The sequence below is a fragment of the Perca flavescens genome, chromosome 3 (genome assembly GCF_004354835.1).
Source record: "Perca flavescens isolate YP-PL-M2 chromosome 3, PFLA_1.0, whole genome shotgun sequence".
Taxonomy (NCBI): domain Eukaryota; kingdom Metazoa; phylum Chordata; class Actinopteri; order Perciformes; family Percidae; genus Perca; species Perca flavescens.
In genome coordinates, this window is record NC_041333.1 from 27,442,426 (window position 1) to 27,463,548 (window position 21,123).

The 21,123-nt window shown below is 40.3% G+C and overlaps 1 protein-coding gene across 1 annotated transcript; it reads right to left on the reverse strand.

The window, feature by feature from the left end:
* Positions 1 to 738: 738 nt before the first annotated feature.
* Positions 739 to 20,134, reverse strand: LOC114552580 (myelin protein zero-like protein 2). Its single transcript, XM_028573489.1, has 4 exons — positions 19,519 to 20,134; positions 5,486 to 5,655; positions 4,857 to 5,067; positions 739 to 3,227 (listed from the first exon to the last, which is right to left on the reverse strand). Exons 1-4 carry the CDS (start codon positions 19,571 to 19,573, stop codon positions 3,052 to 3,054), a joined length of 612 nt encoding a protein of 203 aa, XP_028429290.1. The 5' UTR covers positions 19,574 to 20,134; the 3' UTR covers positions 739 to 3,051.
* Positions 20,135 to 21,123: the final 989 nt, after the last annotated feature.

Consider the following 21,123-nt stretch of genomic DNA (forward strand, 5'->3'; position numbering starts at 1 on the left):
ATACAAACAAGATTATCTAAAGATGCCACTGTTGTTGTATCAGTTAGCACACTAGTGGTCTTCCTCTACAACAAAATGTAATTATTTAGCTTGGATGAACAGACTCTGTCTCCCACCCACCCTGTCCCTCTTTTCAGTGTTAGTCAACCATACTCTGCCCTACCACACACACACGCACACACACACACACACACACACATACACACGCACACATTTTAGGTCTGTCAGTCAGTAACTAAAGCTGCACCCACAGGGATAGACTTTGATCAATGCACACAAATAGGCCCACACACACACACATGCACACACGCACACACACACACACACACACACACACACACACACACACACACATAGATAGATAGATAGAGTATAACATATTCATTGTCATGAACATTCTCATCCAACAAACAAGCAAACCCAGACTGCAGTCACAAAGGCAGGCATAAGCACATTAGACAAATTAAACAATGATTTACTGCAGTAATGCTTACAGGTAAACAAGTGAAAAACTATGCAGACAGGCACACCATAAGCACACAGCTGGAGGCCGTGCATTAAAGATAATGATGCATAATAAATGATGGATTACAAGATTCCTTTCTTACATAATAGATGAATTTTCTCAAATATTTTGAAGTCATGTGTGATTATTTTTTTTGTATTATTTCATTGGCCAGCTAGTGTCTGCCCAGATTACCTTTGTGTGGTGAAATTTTGACGTGACCCAATGTGGTAAACATTTAAAGGCATTTTTATTATAAAATCTTTTTTCATTATATAAAAGCTCTATAACAAACACATACAGTGACTTTTTAAACAATGTGATAAAATACTTCTGGCATTATCTAAAAAATAAAAAAATAATAATCTATAAACATATTGCTCAGTATTACATCACAAGTACAAAATTCTGTCATAAAACGTAATAAAAACAGGTGTTACAATCAACTGTTAGTAGACATGATGCATTCACAGACACACAGAGAAAACATGCTCTTATGGACATTTTGTAATCAAAGGGTTTTCAGATCTGACTGTGTGCGCCAACACAACACTCAGGACAGGTACGTGCATGTGGTTGCTCGCTAAGTGGTCAAGTACTTGGCCTTCAGACTTAAGGACAGCAACATCACATTTATGCTTTTTAATCCAAGTAATCTGATGTGACATAAGCCCCTCAGCCTTCAGTTGGAGGATAAAACTGCTTTTAACAAGCGCTCTAAGACTGGCAGGTATTATGGCTGTGCATAACTGATTGAAATGCAAGACCTACATTATCCTTAATGACATTGAATTGTAAAACTATATGAAAGATGATCCCACAGATTCTACACGTTTATACCGTGCTAAGTCGTTTTGAGAAGGGTTTGCAAAAGTTAGGCACTCTCAAAAATGTAAAGGTCTTTATATGGCTCATAATGACAGAAAACTTCCTCATTCTGACTACTTTCAGTTGCATTTTGCAGCTGATTTTGCTACTGACTTCGCACACCTAACAAGATCCATGTCTAAGACAACAGAGAGTTATTGAGCACAAATTGTCCCACTGTCCCTTCAGGCTGGGACACACACGCACAGAGAGGAGAGGGAGACATGCACCAGGGGGAGCAAGATAGCACACACACACAATAGTGTATGATTTGAATTCATGCATGACACATTCATGAATTATTTATGTGCATGTATGTGCATAAGTCACACACAATGGGGACAGGACAAAGACGAATAGACAACACAAACACAGCAGCCGGGACAAAGGGTTAGTGTCACACAGGTTTAAGTCGTTAAGTTGAGAGCGAAGATCGAAATCTCTGTTCACCCATCTGAATATGATTGGGGTAAAAATATGTGCTTCCTTCACCAACTTTTTCAATGACAGCTTCGGTTTGAAGTCTGAATAAATCTGATCGACCAAGATGAAAGCAAAACAGTCAACCTTTCCTTGAGGAGCTTGGCTTTTAACATCTGGTGAATACAGTGAGTTACAGTATTGTGTTACACTGTGGTGACGGTAACTAGTTATGGCACATTTTACAGAGAGATCTGAAAACCCAAGAGAGAAACAGAAAAAAGATACTTTTGACAAAACAGCTTATATATGTTCAAAACAAACATTGGCCATTGGCTATGGGTTGGTAAAAAGATTTGCCACTTTGTCAAGTAAGTACTGTATGAAATGTCTGTTTATACCAAGTGCTCTCCATCAGGTTTTGATTATTTGATAGCATCTTGATTATTTCTGTCTCAACATCAGGTTAATAACCGCACATAATCTCAGAAATACAGCAATATAACTTCAGTAGTGAAACAAAAAAAAGAAAGGCACACCAGCATCTTCCTGTGGATTCAAAAGAACCACAGTAAAGTGGATCATACAGCTGATATATACGACCCTTGAAATGAGGGTTGATAGATAGAGACCCCGGACATGTGTGGGGTTTCATAATGTTCCCATCATGTGGTGACAAATTTTCAATGGAAGTTAGGGAGGTGCTCATTCATTGTTCCACAGTTTCTATTGTTTGTTGAAGCAATATATCAAACATGTGGCTTGTACTGTTGTGGTACGTTTGGGTTTGAAATGTATTAGTAGACAAGTAAACAGCAGGAATACACCATTGTTAAACCTCTACATCATCAAAACATTTACTCTAAACAGGAAATGTGCTTGGAAGCCAGATTAGGTGAACAGGAAAAAGATGAACTGATTAAACTGTTGTTTCTCTCCAGAAATGAAAGGCACACGGTGATATCATGAAAGCTACACAGTAGTCTGGCTAAAGTTCTGTATCTACAGCTTCCTATACAAGGACACATTCCCAATTTATCTCTGGTTAATGACAGCTGTTCATCAACTAGTCAAGGTTTGGGATTCAAAGACTGCGGTGAGAGGAAGGAGGAAGTAAAAAACATCCAGTAGAAAAAGAGCTGGGCCCAAGAAGGAGCGCCCCGAACCCCAGAGTTAAAAGAAGAGCGAGAGAGGAAGTGTGTGATTCTTCTGTTCCTCTCTCTATTCCCCTGTTCCTCTTCTCTGTCTTTCTCTTGGTCTTACCACACAGTGGGGTCTTTTCTCTCTTTGCGGGGAGCCTCCTCATTCCCTTCCCGCTCTCCCTGTCTCCTCTTCTTGCACCGCCTGCAGGACAAAATGATGATGAGGAGGATGACCACAGCAGCAATACCGCCCCCGATGGCCAACGCCAGAAGGAGAAGTTCGGATAAAGAGGCTGTGGGTGAGAAAGACATACAGGAATGCAGACTGAGTGTGCTTGCTTGATAAAACCCAAAATAGCAACACTGCTCAAAGGCATTGTTCATTTGTAACTGTGTCTGTTATAAGCTGTTATTATTACAAAAGCATATTTTCATCTTTAGAGATGTCAATGGTGTGGGCATAGGGATGGCAAGTCAGTCTGGCTGTCAGACAGCAGCCATTCATGGCCCCCAGGGGATGAAGATGACTTTGATGAACCCTTAACCTTTCATCACCTAACATTTTTACAACTATCACATGGATTGCCGTGATATTTAGAACAGATATCCATGGGACCCAGAAGATGAATCCTACCAACTTGCCACCTTAAAATTCACATTTATGGTTTGAAATATTTCAAAAACTATTGGATGGATTGAAAAAAAATGTTGGTACCCAGAGGATAAATCCTACAGATGTGTTGATTACCTGACTTTTCCTGTAGTGCCTGCAGCGGGTCTATGTTTCCACTTATCCTGTGAAATATCTCATCATCTGCTGGATGAATTGGTACTAAATATCCATGGTTCCCATAGGATGTATCCTAATGACTGAGAACTGTGAGTTTGAATAAAATGACTCAACGACTATTGATCGAGTATCGATTATCAGATGGATTGCAATCAACTGGTACACAGATTCATGTCCCACACAGGATTATTTGTAAAAACCTTCCTGTATCTTCCTTAAGTGCCATTATCAGGTCAAAATTGAATTTGTCTAATCACATTAGCCTCAACAGCACTTTATGCTTGGCGCTAATTAGCAAATATTAGCATGCTAACACGCTAATCTATTAGGGTGAACATAGTAAATATTATAACTGAAAAAAGTGAGCATGTTGAAATGACCACTTAGCTCAAAGCATCTCTGTGCCTAAGTACAGCCTCACAGAGCCATTCGCTTAGTGTAGACTCTTAGTCTTGTTCACATGTTAACTGTTTCAATAGTTATACAATGTATAAAACAAGTAGCTCTGGTCAATAGTTCTGATTGTCTGGGTCACTCAGGAAGCCAGAGTAAACTATCTAAATAATACATCTCATAATCAAAAAATATTGATTTGATTTGATTATTCAATATGTCTGGAACATTTGCATTATTTTCAACATTCTATAGTAACTTTCATAGCAAACAACATACGTTCTAAGAATAATCAATCCTACCGAGGAGTTTCACTGAAACGTAAACATATTTTCCTTTGCTTACTTGTGCTGTCCTCTCTTATTTGGCGTTTCAGCAAGTGTTGAAATGATGTGGATTTTTTTAGAGGCAAAGAAAAAACACTAATATAATTAATTAATACTGTTTATTGATCCCCAGTGGGGAAATTACAATTACAATTTACACTCTGTTTTTTTTTTTTAAATCACTACAGACAGGCCTGAAATACACACACACATGCTCAGGACCTATTCATGCACAAATGGAGAGATGTCAGAGTGAGTGGGCTGCCAGTGCTGGACCAGCGCCCTAAGCGGTTGGGGGGTTACGGTGCCTTGCTCAAGTGCACCTGGCAGTGCCCACCCCCAAAGCTACTACCACCCCCTATTCATGATACAGTATACAAAGAAATATTTTATCTGACAATCAAAGTGCTGACCTGTGGTGACGACGCGGAGTCGAATTTTTCCAACCGTGCCGTGGACATCCGGTGGATTCTTGACCTGGCAGATGTAAGTGCCGTTGTAGGTGAACTTGACCTGTTGAAGTATGATGGAGGCGTCACGGCCCATGACATCACCGGCCCAAACGACACGTTTCCTGAAAGGGCCCTCTAAGGGAGGATATGGTTTCTGCTGATAGTGGAACACCTAAAAGTAAAAATTGACGGGTAGATTTGATTGGAGAAATAATGGATTTGATTGGTTGGAGTGTCACAGATAGAAAGCTATACCCAACTGAGTCTGGAGAAAGAAAGTATTTTATTCTCACAGAGAAAGAAAGACAAGACATAAACCCCGGCCTGCTGCATCTTTTTCTCTCTATGCTCAATATGCACACACACACACACACACACACACACACACACACACAGGCTGGCTCGGACGCTCTGTAATGAGTTGCATGACTCATAGACTCCTCTCTCTGTTGGCTATGGGGGTGGATGCTCCCTGACACAATGAAGGAGGTTTGAGGTTTGATTTCACTTTCTCGCAAACACAGAGACACACACACACACACACACACACACACACACACACACACACACACACACACATACTCACTCACCGACTCTTCTTGGTCTAGATTGAGGGGTCTGAAGCTCCATGAGATGACGATGGCGTTGGGGTTGATGGGAGAGGAACTCTGGAATGTGCACTTCAGGCGAACATCCGTCCCATTGACTGCCTCCACATTCCCAGATGTGTATATACGCATCCCGCTAACCTGCAGCACGCCTGCAACATTTAAAACATATGGCATAGCAGCAGAGTTTATTTTAAAAAGCAGAATGCATGGCATACAGAGCCAAATCGATACTTAGATCAATGTTTTTTTTAAACAAACCTACATATACAAAAATGCAATGCAACAGACACAGTATGAATTCACCTTCATCAGTAAATTCCTGCCTAGTGAGTACATACAGTGACCCTACCTCTGCCTTCGCAGTGCTGCTGCAAGAACAATCACTATGTTGTCACTCTAACTGTATTAGATACATATATTACAGTTTATGCTAAAATCCCACAGATTGGTCCAAATGCTGAAAGTATGAGATTTGATCTGCGAGTCAGTCAGTAAGTGAACATCTGCTTTATTACATCCTGAAAGTCCAAACTGATTTTAGATCAGTAGACCAAATCTGTGACATTTAATGAATAATAGCCACTTAAGCTACAGTACCGCAGCTGAGACAGGCCTGAAATTGAGAGTCTGCTGTATATTATATAGATATGGACTATATCAATCTTTACAGTACGTGGTAGACCTATTAGATGGAAAATGAATGGACTGGAAGAGCGGAGAGGGATATTGGCAACAATTTGGCTCTTCAACAGAATGATGGATGGAGCTCCCTAGAATGGAGTTAGCGCTGACACACACATGCATACCATGCACCGGCTCACACATACACTGTCTAAGACAGAGACATGCTTAATGCTGAGCTCCTGTCTGGCAGCCGGTCAACATCACATCAGGAACCAGCCGATCACGTCTCCCTCTTCACGAGATTGCAGACTCTTGTTTATCGAGGTAGATCCAACCTTATGCTAGGGCAACCCAGTGAGTGTGCGTGTAGGAGTCTAAGTCTCTGTGGAAGTTTATGTGCAGACTGTCTAGTCCAAAATTACCTGGTCTATTTATAAAAAAAGCTCTATATACCCTAGTAATATCAGGAGCCATGTCTAGCCTTATTAAAGCCAATGCCCACGCACACAGCAGACCGTCAGACTGTAGCCACAGTTCTCAGTGCAAATACTTGTCCTAGCACACTCCATATGAGAACCCTGCAGAACAAGCCAAACACTTGATGTGAGACCTGGATACTTCAATCTGACAGAGGAGCTGTCTGTGGCTCGATGGATCACCTAAGTGCACGCCTCATCCCAGGCTTCAGTTTTATATATGAAATAATTTGTTTTTGTTGATGCAATCAGAGTTATGTTGTAGGCTGATGTAAAATGCATGAGATGTAACCTCTAGCTGTCAATTATTAATGGACTCAATACTTGCAGCCATTTGCCATTGCTTACTATGATTGAATTATATCATATATATAATATACACAATATTGTATATTGTATATTGTATATTGGATTTTAAATGATTATAAACCCTAAAAAGAAGGATTAAGCTTTATTCTGCTCTTTAAAATGTGAAATAAGTGACTTGATGTGGATTTGCCCTCTACTGAATGGCAGTAAAAGGCTTCAGGCATAGGAGTAAGAAAAGTTCAAGGAAGGAAAATTGAACCATAACATTACTATGGACAAATGTCAGCAGGGGCTTGGCTCCTTAGGCGGCATTTTCTGTTCCTTATCACTCTGGAGAGAGTTTCCTGTGGGCTGGGATAAGAGAGTGGGGTGACCAGACCCCCCCTCCCCCAGTATTACAAAACAGACAGGCCTCTTTCTCATCGCTGGGCCCTGACAGCGCTCTAACAGCCTAATGTCTTTTTAAATGAGCCTGATGTCACCTGGGAGGAGTAAGCAATACAGACAGAGTACACTACAACAAATGTCCATCTTTTAAAATTGTCTAGTCTTTTTTCAGACAGAAAATTGTATTTTTATTGAATGAAAACACACGTTATTGCAATGAGATTGCAGGATATGCTTGTTTTGGAGGTTTTCTGCATCAGTATCTTGAAAATATGCCTCAACTTGCATCGATAAACAACACCTTTTATATTACAGAATAATGCTTTGATGGATGGACTTCAAAGGGAGCAAGCCTCCTCTTCAACCTTTCTCTCGCTTTCTCCTCTACCTGGCAGAGTGTATGGCGCCACTGATGTTAGTGGATTAAACTGCCTGTGTTTAGGATATTCATTATGCAGATAACATCAGTGCTGGCTGTATCAGTACAGACAGTAATAACTCCCTCCCCGGTTTGACTCTGAGTGTGTGTGTGTGTGTGTGTGTGTGTGTGTGTGTGTGTGTGTGTGTGTGTGTGTGTGTGTGTGTGTGTGTGTGTGCGTGCGTGCGTGCATGCGTGCGCGTGTGTGTGTGTGTGTGTGTGTGTGAAAACAAAGCCGAGGAGTCCGAGCCACCAGGTAAAGGTCTTATACTCCATATTTCATATGAAGGTTGAAAAAGAGAAAGAAGGGGAATGGAGGAGGGGAGGAAGAGTTGAAGAAGAAAGTATTTCAATTGCATGTCTCACAAAAATGACCACCACTCCTGATAACAAACACGTGCCCTATTTCAAACTAGAAATAAATGTTTTTTTTTTATTTAGAATAGCAGTGTTGGTCAGTCAATAGATTCCTCACTGTGGTCAACAACTGTTGGATGCATTCCCATGAAGTTTTGTACAGACATTCATGGTCCCCAGAAAATCAAACGGTGATTCCTTGACATTTCATCTAGCGCCACAATGAGTAGGTTTTGAGTGTTATGTCTTACTATTAGCTTGATGGCCACCCCATTTGGTTCAGACATCCATGTTCCAAAAACTTGTAATCACTTTGGTAATCCCTAAACTTTTCATCTAGCATCATCATCACATTAATGTACAAATATCACATTAAATAGCTGCAAAACTAATTCCCATCAGCCTCAGCTGTACTTTTGTTTAGTGCTAATTAACAAATGTTAGCATGCTAACATGCTAAATTAAGAAAAGGAAGATGGTAAATATATATATTTTTATTATATATTACAATATTATATATTATACAATGTTAACGTTGTCATTGGGGTGCCGACCTCTAGCCCACCCAGTAGAGTGTGTGCACCATAGCAAATCCCACTATTTTGACTTGATAAAATAGTTGATTTGTATCTGATTTCGGTATAGTGCACATGGAAGGTTAACTGAACAATATGTCTAAATGCCTGTTTAAACAGCATGCTGAAATGATTCATCAGGAAAGAAAGCAAATCCTCCAGGCCATAACCTCATTTCCAAATTTCTTCCAATTTATTGTACAGTACATTACAGCAATTTAAATAGGCTCCTTTCAACAACAATACAATTAAAACACTTGCAAATACGCTGTCCTATGATGCAAGCTGAGCTGATTAAGAATTAAGGTTAATTAGGCCTTTTTGAAAGCAGAATGAATATTAGCAGAATGACAGAACATTTAGGGCTATGTACACTGCCTCAATTACAGTACTAATTTGTCCCTGCGGCTAAAAGTACATGATCACTATTTAATCGGTCATTAGCAGGCACTAATTGCTGATGAGGATGCATGCCATTACATGAGTGAAGTGCAGAATTTTACTCATTTAGAGAAAGAGAGACAAGAGATAAACAAGCAGAAATGAGAGAGTGAGTGAAGTGATGAAAGACCAAGAGCAGAATGATTGAGTAGATGAAGGACTGAGTGCCGTATGGATGGAGCAAGAGAATACCAAAATGATGAGAAATGTATTTCTCCACACAATTGCTTTCTGTAAGGAGGAGATAAGATAATAGTGTTGTTTGCTTGTATGTTTTGCTTCTACTCTGGCATGTCAGTCTGTCTAGTCCAAGTCACTTGTTTGTTCATGTCTAAACATCCTGCTGGACTATGCTGACCACACCCAGAATCCAGACACAGAGAGCTTTCATGGCTTGTTAAGATGGAACTATGTACCCTACAGAAATGTGAAGGGCCAGAGTGCATACAAATATATGAGGACTTCATCCTAATTATGTTTAAAATATGTGCACATGCACAGGGTACTTGCTGTTGGCACAAGTCCATACACATTTTCTATTTGATGTACTACCAGTGTTGGCATTAGTCCATAATATCTGTCAATATGTCCAATATATCACAACAAAGTGAACTTGCTGAAGCTTTAATGCACTTGTTTCTATCTGTCAACACTACTTGGTACAATCTGCACTGGTCCACTGGCCTGTCTGAAGCCAAAGAGGGAAAATACTTTCAACTACTGTAAAATAATTAAACCAAGCCCACTCAAGTGTGATTAGGTATGCTTGGCTTGGCAGTCATCCCAAGATTGTATAAAAGCCTTCCAAAGAGGCACAAAAATATCAAGTAGTGTTTGACCTGCCCATATAATATTTCACACAATGTCAAAGAGTGCAGGCAAGGCAGGATTAAAACTGCATAACCTCTACCATGCTTTATAGTGTCTTTAGTCTCACGTTGCCATATGTAGTGTATGCTGTTGGCTATTTTTTTAAGGGTGAGGCTATTTGCACCCCTGGTACAATTAGCAGTGTATGCTATTTGTACCCTGGTGCAATTAGAAATGAATGCTATTCGTACCCCGACGGTGCACACAGCAATGTGTTCTATTAATACCCCGTCTGGTACATATATCAATGTATGCTATTTTCACCCCTGTGCATTTACAGTACCTTGGCATATATTTACACACAGTTATGCATACTACTCATGTATTACACCTTTTTGGAATATTATCGCCCTGACATTCTTACCCTAACCATAACCAATCCCACTTCTCTTGCCTAAACCTAACCAACCCAACCAGAGCAGGCATATTCATGAGTCTTCCCCTACCACCCTGCAAAAAATGTTTTGCGTTCGCGGGCCCTGACTTGCGCAACTGCATGCAAATAATTTAATCCAAAATGAAAAAAACAAGATCACCTCACCAGTGAATCAAACTCCAGATTCCCAGACCAAAGCTCAGGGTTCTAACCACTCACCTATAAGTTCTTACTGGATGTCATACAACTGTTTACCACTTGGTGTCTTCAAGCCTCAGTTGCTAGGTAACCATACTGTATACAAAAAATAGGTAGGCTACTATGGTACTACCTAACAAACTAACGGGTATGCTTTCACTGAAGACAGAAAGCGCAACTGTAGTATCCATTTTTTCCGCTCGAAATTCAATTGTTATAAACTTTAGAGACAAATCTTTCCTAATATGCCAGTTTCTGCTGTCATGGAAGATGAACGTCCGCCATGATTTCGGTGCACGCTAGCAACGTGTTTTTGTTGTTACGTCACAGGGTGTGAATAGCTCAGCTGTGTGGCCGAGGCTATTCGTACTGGGGGTGCAAATAGACACACTCAGTTTTTTAAAATATTTCAGCTGTCTTGTTTTAAAACAAGAATCCTGTAAAAAGGTCTTAATTGTGCACTTGATGGCTAGATATATGGTGTTGTGCTACAAGACCCCAGGAGAAGTCCCAGGTAAAAAGTCTTCATCCTCCCCAGTTTATGATCCATGAAGAATGGTAATACAGCAATGTCAATGCAGCAATGTTCTTGCTTTACAATGTACAGCTAGTTAGTATTATATGTATGATACATTTAGATTTTATTGTTCGCATTTTCAAACAGTATGTTTTCACTTCTAACATTACAAGAGAAAAGGCTTCAAGATGAGGAATGTGTGTATCTCAGGTAATGAGTTTGTTTAGTGTTGTTGGAGTATAAACTTCCCCATATCCACAAAAGAGCAGAGCTGCTAAGTCTAATATTATCCAGGACCAGCTTAGCCTAGAAATCTAGATGCACCCTAGTGGCAGCAAATTTATTTTGCAGCCAGGAGGGTCTAGGCACTCTCCGTTGGCTTGCGAGCTGGAAAAACCAAATTTTGGTCAGGCCAATCACATCGTGTATAGAGTCGGTGGGCGGGCTTATGGCTGCTGCTGCTGGGAACAGCGGTCTTCTGGAAGACTTGGACTTAAGCTTTTCTTTGAGAAAATAACAAAGAACGGCACAGAAATCATTCAAAAAAAAGGAAAATGTGTTCAGAGTTTTTCCGACCGGATACGGCAAAAGTTTCATCTATCAACTAGCTTCGCTACCTTCTTCATTGCTCTGCCTGGTTGTAGCGCTATCCTATTACGTGCAGAAGGAATTTGAAAGACAACCGTTTATCCCGCCCCTCGGATTGAGCACTGTCAATGGTGAGTTCCCAGACCAGACAACATCTTGATGTGGGTCTGGCTTGTCAGGCTAGGACCAGCTTTCACACACTGGGCGAATACTAACAGTGGATGTGCTATAGTTAACAGGGCACAACCTGTAGCCCCACAAATTAGTTAATGAAATGCTCCTTGGCCTTAAAGTGACACTCAGTTACATCTGTATGTAGTAAGCTACTTAGCCGAACATGCTAACGCTAGCAGCTCATGTTAGATCAAATAAACACACTGTTTATTCCGTTACTTACACTTTTGCTTTTGTGTTTTTGTTTTAGAAAGGTAAAAAAAGAAGCACCCTCAAATCCTCGGATATGTTCTGCATCAAAAAATAATAATTTCTTCTTCGGACAATATACCTTTAAACCACACTTTACTAAAATCTCTTAACAAACAACAACAAACAGAACTGTCTCATCAGATTCATTATCGTTGCCAATGGAGGTTTTTCCTAGACCTTAGCATTTTCAGGCCAGCCTGGGTGTGTTCCACACTGCAGAGAGGCATGCTTGGTACACTGAACTCTTGCCATAACTGTAAATATTTTCTTTGAATATCTTAAAAACAATCCACAGAATGAACAAACTATGATTGCCTTATTGAAAAATCCAAATCTTTGTCAATGTTTTCCTGTCGACTCGTCTTGAGGGATTGTTGATGCAGTTGCTCATAAATATGCTGATTTATAAACAGCAAAGGGACAGCAGAGGGAACCGAGCTGTTTTTAGTCAAAAGTAGTAATATCAATGATCAGACAGTTCATCCGTGGGGACACCAATCACTGTTTAAGTCCTTTAGTGTAGACCTGGTCTTTCCATTGGCCAAGAGGATGTCTTCTTGGACTTTAAGAGCATGGAGCAAACACTGCAGGAGAAATCAAGCAGTTGGCAAGACTCTGAATCAGGAAATTGGTTTCATTACATTATTTCCTTGACGGTGTGTGTTTGTGCCTTTCCTCTCTTCATTATGGCTCAGAAACAAAGGGACCACCGAAGGAAACACGATTCTCTGTTGCACCGGTTTTGGAGGAAACACTTAGGAAAGGACCAAACACACAAAGAGCTCAGTGGGTTACAAAGAGCCTCTTCTCTCCTTTGTGAGAGGTTTCATAAGCCCCGTTTGGTTTTCTTATTAACAAGGTCTGTCTTTCATGCAGGGCTGGACTGAGGGCTGGGAATAGCAGGTTCAGGTAACAGTGTGTTCACAGAGGAGGAGGACACAGAATTGAGGAGTGTAAGTGTTGAGTGGTGTAATGGGAGGAAACCCCTGAGATGGACACAACTATATGTAACATACCATGCTGCACATTTTCTCTATGCCGGTTCCTGTTCATTCCACTTAGTAATGAGCATGCAGTGGTGCCAAAAAGCAAATACAATGTGCGGCCAAAGGTATGTTTTTTTTTGTTCTGGGGTTGTTTTCATGGTTTGGGCCCCTTAGTCCCAGATTAAGGAAATATTTATGCTACAGTATAACATTAAATGTGTACAATAGTGTGCTTGTGTCAACAGTTTGGGGAAGGTATTTTCCTGTTTCAACATGATGATGCATTAGTGCACAAAGCCAGGTTCATAATGAAATGGTTTCCCCAAGAAGAAACTGACAGTACTGCACAGAGCCTTTGGGATGAGGACACACTGCAAACCAGGTCATATCGTCCAACACCACTGGCTGTTAAAGCAGTAGATTTATGCACACAGTTTTTGCAAGCTATCACATATAAGAGTAATATTCAGATATCCACATTGTGGCCATGTAATGTACGATGAAAGTTAACACGTGCGCATACCACAGCATAAGTACTAACTCTCGCTCTCTTCTCTTAACACTACATTTAGTCCTTATCTGTAAAATCGCTGCTTTCTGATTTTATAATTTTTAGTCGTCAGTATGTGACGATGTTGGGAATAAGGACGGGTTGGTTCTGTTAAAGGAGTTTGACTTTCTGCAGGTGGCGCTGTTTTAATTTCATTTGTGGCGACTATCTTTGCTCATGCCTACTACTCCAAATGAAGCTGAACTATGAAATGTTTCATTCACTACCAGAGAGATGTACCAGACGCCGAGTGTTTGGAGCAGCATATCTAAAAGCTTTCCTTAACTTGATTTATGGGGAATCACGCTTTGTTAATAAAGGCAAAAAAAACAGACATTTTATGTATGACAATGTCACAAATTGCTATGTAGATACTGCATTCATTATTCTTAATCTGCTTTTAACCCTATAGACAAATGAACGGTAACAAACTTTTTAGTTTTGTAGAAAACTACATAAATGTGTTTGAATACACTCTAAAGGTCAGTCCAAACACAGACCAAGCATCAATCTCTTTTTCTAACTCTTTCTTCCTCTGCTTCTTTTGCCCCCCTCCTGCTTCCTCCAGGCCAATTGTAATTCATCAGGCGACCAGAGGAAATGTTTAGTGGGTGAGTGAGGATAAGAGTTTAATCCATCAAACCTCTTCCACTCCCACCTCACAGCTGACTCAACAACTTCTCCCTGGGATTACAAACTCCTGAGGGGGGGTCCAACGCGTACATTTCGATTCAACACACCCACAGGCTTCTGTTGTAAGGACGGTCCAATCCACAAAAGACAACCACATATTTGCTACGAAGCTAGTCTAGCCATATGTTTAGTGTCCTGCAATGGTATGAGTCAAACTGAATCCAGTCCCACTGTGACTTCCACCTCTGCAGATGAATAGTTAGCAAATGACATACACAGACCAGAAACACTGTGAAAGAGGTACAGGCCTCTGCTCTTTGCTTTCCATCTTAAAGGGGCACGCTACCAATTTAACAAATAAAGATCAATTTACAAAAAATTCTACCCAGCCTGTAAAAAAATTGTGTAATTTCATTTGTGGCTGTGGAGGAAGCTTTTTTAAAGCAAGACTACAATTTTTGGAAGACAAAACAACAAATTTTTCTTTTTACAAATGATTGCCAAGTTGTATTATTAAACACACCCTTTATCTATACACCAACTGTAAGCCACATTTTCAGTCGTTTATCTCACCTTAATCTAAATCAATCCAGCTGTCGATAAAGGCAGCGTAACAGCTTGCATTTCACTTGTGCTACATGTGTAAATGCAACCCAGAGCATATTGTTTTTCACTTCGAGTCTATGTTCTTCTGTTTTACATGTGTAACTGCAGTGATTGTACGCTGGGCTCTGATCGCTGCCAAAATGTGGGTGACTTACACTCAATCCTGCACCTGAACACATCCTGTGTAGACACAGATGGAGCACTTAAGCTGCTGCCACTCTGCTGCTGCACATGCTACGCCTCCTGTGTAGACATGGTGTTTGGGGTTTTGCTGCAACTGCCGCAGGCCTTGTATGACCCAATGACCAGTAGCTTTTAGTGGCTAATGTACGCTTATACAAACTTTAGATAAATATTGCTGTGTAACTGTAACGGAAATTATTAAATTAGTGCACTGATTTTGTGACTCCTCTCTAAATTTCAAATTAGTGAGCACCGAGTTTGAAAGAGAGACAGAATAGGTAACAGATATTAAAAAAAGAAGTAACCACCGTAACCGGCCTCCATGCTGCTTACTACTGTTTACTAAGAATCCCACTTTTAGTAAGTAACTTTCTTTGTATTGTAGCTACTTCCATGTAGCTACTGTATATAACCAAAGACAGAAAGTGGCTAGACATTGGACTGCTGCGCTATATTTGCAAATGTGCCAGAGGTAGCCTGAACTCACACCGAAACCAGAAAAGTTGCATATGTTAGTTACACAGGCTTCAATAGAAATGAATGAGAGAGAACATTCAAATTTACAAGTTGGACCAGACATTCTGTCCTTCACCTCTCCCAACCCCTTCTCTCCTCAATTTACACTCTCATTTATTTAAATTGCTAAGTGCAGTCAGTGTCAGATAAATAGTGAGCAAAATCGGATAAGTAGCTGCCTCTCTGACTCTTTCAATATACAGTAGAGTAAATGTATTTAAGACAGCATTTTAAATAACAATGGCTGGATATACCTGAGTACGTAGCCTACTAAACAAGGAAAAAGGAAATTAATTATATCATCATGACTCTGCATATAATCACACATGATTTAACTGATGGTAAATAATTATAAAATTGGCTTCATGCAGATCAGATGACTCAGAAAGAACAGCTGATATTCTGTTGATTTATGCCGTATTCCTTGAAGCTACGTGTTTACCGTAACTCTAAACAGTCTTGAGAACGAGCGACCAGCCAACAGAGTGTGTAAGAATGTGACTACACAAACAGGACTCCGTGCTCACAAATATGCAGTAATTGCATTTGCACAGCTTCAGACAAACATTGAACATGTGAGCGTGCACAAGGACTCAAACCTCGGATGAACCTGCAAACATTTTCAATTTAGTGAGAAATAGGAGTAATCCCTGTTAACACTTGGAGCACAGTCTTCTGGTCTAAACATTACACAGGGAATGCCTTGCCATCACACTCAAACACTTCACAAATGTGCCCTAAACCCACTGTCTCAGCGATTGGTTTGCATACAACCATGTCATTGTTAAGTATTTGTATGGTTTCTCCCTCTCTTATTCACCCATGTACCTGTGTGTTCCTCTTGGTATATGTGTATTGCTGTCTGTGTTGTATTTCAAATTGTATTTTATGTCATTTAAACTGTATGCATTTCTAATGTATTTTATTTTCTAGCCCTCTATCCTTTTCCCTAAGTGTATATGTATTATATTGTATATAAGAACCTGTTCTTAATGACTTGCCTGAAAAATAAAGGTGAAAAAAAACTTTACAGACCCCTAGGCAATCCTGTCAACCCAACATTAAGGCCAGGCATCCTCCTAGGTGTGTCAACACAGTTGACTTATTATTGTGGCTAGATTAGAGATGCAGTGGCAAAGAGATCCCAGAAAAACAGATACAAGAGTCTGCTTGTCTACTGTAAACCTGATAGAGCTCAACTGAAGCATAAACAAGCAGCGTACGTCTCTGGTGTGTGTCCAAGTGTGTATCCTAAACCTGTAAATCAGGACAGGTTGTCACACGTCAACATGTGAGAATGTCAGACTTGTGCTTGAAGAAGAAAATGTTAGAGGAAGACAAAGGGAATTAAAGTAAAGCCCAAAAATAAAAAAGATGAATGTATCATCAACAGCAGGGGATGAAAAAAGATTTTTAGCCTCCTGTCTGTGTTTGATGGAGAAATGAGAGTAATCTGGTCTAAGTTGTTTAAACTAATCTAGTATTTACTGTATTTTCAGTGTGTTTCCTTTTCTAATTAACCAGTGTGTGTATGAGTTGTTATTTTGCTTCTGGGTAAGTTAAATCTAAGTGATATGTTTAAATGTAAGCTGGGGGAGACAGACCAAACCACACAACTGACAGTAGACACCAGCAACAGTACATTTTTGTTTAACTGATATACTTTTCTGAAAGGTCAAAAACCTAAATGTCTATCTATCTATCTATCTATCTATCTATCTATCTATCTATCTATCTATCTATCTATCTATCTATCTATCTATCGACCCTGTCTTGCAAAGGGGTCCTGTATAAAAAAATCTAGTTTTAAGACCCTTTATGATTGTATACTGTAATACTGTATTTTATATGAACTTGGGAGGTGAAATATTACATACTTAAAGCACAAACCAATGTTTGCCTGGGGCCCCACAACAGTTATAACAGCCATGGTTTCAATCATTTCGAAAGCATATTAACATTTTAAAGGGAAATATAAAAAAAGAAAAACTGTTCCTGAAAACTATGCATGTTGCAGTTGCCCACATGTTTTTGGTGTGACCAGCTGTCCTGATTTAGTCTGACTATTGTGGTGGTGGACTGTGCTGTGCCTCCGACTCCATGAGACTCATGAGACACAATAGCTGTTAACGGATCCTGTTTGACATTGGATCTTGCACACCTCACAGATATAAAAAGTCCAAATCTGGTAATGATCACCATATGTTCTAGAAATAAATTCAATTCTGGTGTTGTGAAAAGCAAAAACATTGCTATCAAAAGTATGTTTTAAATAAGGATTTATAGGTGTTTTTTTTACGTAAACTCCTGCCAAACACACTTCACAAAATATCCAAAAGAGTATCTTCGAAATCGATGAAGGATTTTAACCACCACAACACTTGTTGCGATTATATTTGGATCAGCAGGAGGAGAGAGATTATTCTGTTTGGTATGTATCCTATCTCCTTAAAAAAATAAACAGCAAGTATGCAAAATGAACACTAACTGTTTTTTTATCAGAGCAATGCATGTCAAAACAGTGGAGGGGTAATGGGTAAATATGGGGTGCTGCTCTATCGTACCTGAAGGGAGGAAGAATTGGTAAGAGGGAATCGTGAATCAGAGCTATTGTTTACACATTAATAATTGCAATTTTACACCATACATGTCCCATTAATTTGACATGAGTCTGCTGGCTTGTTTCATCTCGCTGTGCCATTTTGCCAACACAATAAAGCCAAAGGCAATACAAGTGATTGCAGCATAACATCAGATGCTGCTTAGCTGTAATCAGGTCCAACATGTTTTCCCTGCATGCGGTTATTTGATTATCTATTCCTCTATATCCACGCAGTATATTCAGTCATCCTCCTGCTCTGCCTGTGTCAGCCTGTGACTGTGTTATAACTTATGACTGATCTGCAGGCACATGCTCCTTGTAAACATAAGCTTACTACTATAGGGAATCCCTCATGGTGCTTTGGCAGTTGATGGGCATGTTTAATCAATATAATCCACTCAACTGGGATGGACACAGATTACTTCAAGGTTAAACAACCTGGCGTCTGTTGAATGAATTGCCACTGATATGCCAATTCATGATATTAAAACATGTTCCATTAGCCGTGCCATTACAGCATTTAGATGTGAGCAGATGTACGAATCGGATATCTATTAGTGTTTATTCCCATGGCTGTGTTTATCTGACAAGTTCAACGAGCATATCCTGGACCCCGTATACGGAAAGCAGGCGGATTTATCTGCGTACAGAAGGCCACTTCACAGTCTCTGTAAAAGTAAGCACGGATGCACATTAATAGGCAGGAAAGGAGTGAAGGTTGCATAAAGCAAAACACAATGCGGCCAGGAATTGACGCCGGTAACTGCAAAGTCATTAAAAGTGGTTGCCCGCTTATGACTCTTTTATAGTTTTTACAGGAGTTCTTCACGGTGCCACTGAGCCAAGTTCTCCACCTCACAATGACGCACGACGGGCGCGCAGAGGTGGAAGTTAGGGGTCCCTTCGGAGCTTATTACTAATGGACAATCAGGATGTTTTCTTTTACTTTGAAACTCGATTGTCGGGAGCGTCTCTAAACGACAATCCTGTTATCTTAAGGTCACTTATGATGTGAAAAAGTACTGGCAATAAACAGTACTTTTGGAAACCAGATCTAAAATAGCAGTTAGGCTAGTTTTAAGATGCAATCTCAATGTTTTTAATTGTTGGACACTATTTAAGTAAGGCTCCTAGGAGGATAGCAATCGAAACAATGTGTTATTGATTGAGGATCATGGACGATTGATTACAAAACGAAAAAATTAAAGAAATATAGACTATAGCTTGGATAAATCACACTACACTGTATCATGCCAGATGCAAATAAAGAGTTGAAAAACACCCCACAATAACTAAAGATACTATTATATATATATATACTATATATACTATTTTCCCTCGTTTTATCCATTAAACATTAAACTGGATTCTCACCTGAAGCTGCGAGTCCAGACAGGACGGTGAGGAAATAGACCCCTTTTACGCACATTGGATGGACGGCAGGCTGTCCGATGACCAAGAGACCAGGAGTCAACTAACCCACTGAGACTCACAATGACTTGAAACCCCCGGCCGATACGCCTGTGAATCCCCTTTTGAGAGGGATAAAAAACATAAAGTTACGCTGAGTCCTCTCCTCCACCTTGTCTCAACAAAGACGAGTCCCAACTCGCCGCTGCCCTCATACATTTCGTTTCAGCACCCTCCCACCTTTTCACATTTTTGGGCGGAGTAACAAAGTCATCCACTCTCCTGGCCGCCTTCTTATCCGTCTCTCTCCCATGTTAAACCCAAACCGGGTACATCGTTGAGGCTCACATAACCTGTTCTGCTGCTGCGTAAAACACGTTCACATGTGTAGTTCCATACCAAAGCTGTTGCGCAAACACATTCGTGTTGTATAGACAGGGTGTGTAGATACCATTGCATGATCTAATTATGATCTAATGTTTTGTAATCTGTTTAAGGACACAAATTACGACTTGAAATGTATAGCCACGCTCTGCGCTATTACATGGTAGGTCACACTGCTCAGTAGGCCTACAGCTAAACTAGAGGGCACTGTGACAATGTAGCTATTTGATATTAACCGTTGTCCTGCCATCCTGCTCATTTTGCACTGGTCATTTTGTGGAACACACACAATCCATTAAGGTGAGGAGATATTTTGTAATTTCCATGTGTCAAAGTAATTTTTCTTGTAGGTTGTAGGTTATTAGTCATTTAAATCTTAAAAACGTATTAAAAAGTTGAAGTTAATGGCTTTAATTTGAGTCAACATCAAGCTAGCAAGCTAAAGCAATGTGGTAGCTAGCTTAACATGTTTGTCAAGAGGTCGGTTGGGGATGGTTGTCTCACTGCTCTGGGGGCTGGTTGTCACATAAGTGGAGATCAGGGGCGATTCTAGGATCAGACCTGTAGGGGGGGCTCAGCCCCTAATGAGAATATGACACAGATACAGTGCCTTGCATAGGTGGCGCTAGGCTGAAGCACCCCTGAAAATAAAGTCCTTATTGTGATAATGTGAGATCGTTTAGTGCTCAAAGTAGTGGCGGTTTTTGGCATGGGCGAACCGGGCAGCCACTTAACTTAAAAAAATATATAAATAATCCTCTGTGCCGCGAAGCGTTTTTCTGTTTTCTATCATTTCGCTGTGTGGGGAATTGGCAGATCAGCGCCCCCAGCAGCTGCAGGCGCCCTGCTTGCTGAGAGAGGTCAGCACCCCCTACTTTCACAATGAAATGGACTAGTCCGTCCCACAGTGCGCCGCCAAAGATAAACGGTGACAGGAGAAATGGGAAGTACACAGAGACGGAGAAAGACAAGTCTAAACGGTCTAAACCTTTCTGTTATGTCAATGGTCTAAACACCAAAATGAAAAAAAGTTACCCAAGCGGCTCAAATAAAAGAAAAAAGTGAAAAGACATGTTTTCGGGAGTAGCAGGACCTTCATCAGCTCTACTTTGGTAGCCTACACAATGCATTCTCTATTGATTAGTTGATTACATTTGCCTTCTGGTTGACAGCACAAAGGAGCGA

Excerpts from the sequence above, each read along its gene's own strand:
- LOC114552580 (XM_028573489.1), bottom strand. The coding sequence starts at position 19,573 with ATGTGCGTAAAAGGGGTCTATTTCCTCACCGTCCTGTCTGGACTCGCA. Across the intron at positions 5,656-19,518 it reads GTCTGGACTCGCAGCTTCAG|GCGTGCTGCAGGTTAGCGGG; the intron begins GTGAGAATCCAG and ends TAAATGTTGCAG. Across the intron at positions 5,068-5,485 it reads ATCTAGACCAAGAAGAGTCG|GTGTTCCACTATCAGCAGAA; the intron begins GTGAGTGAGTAT and ends TTTTACTTTTAG.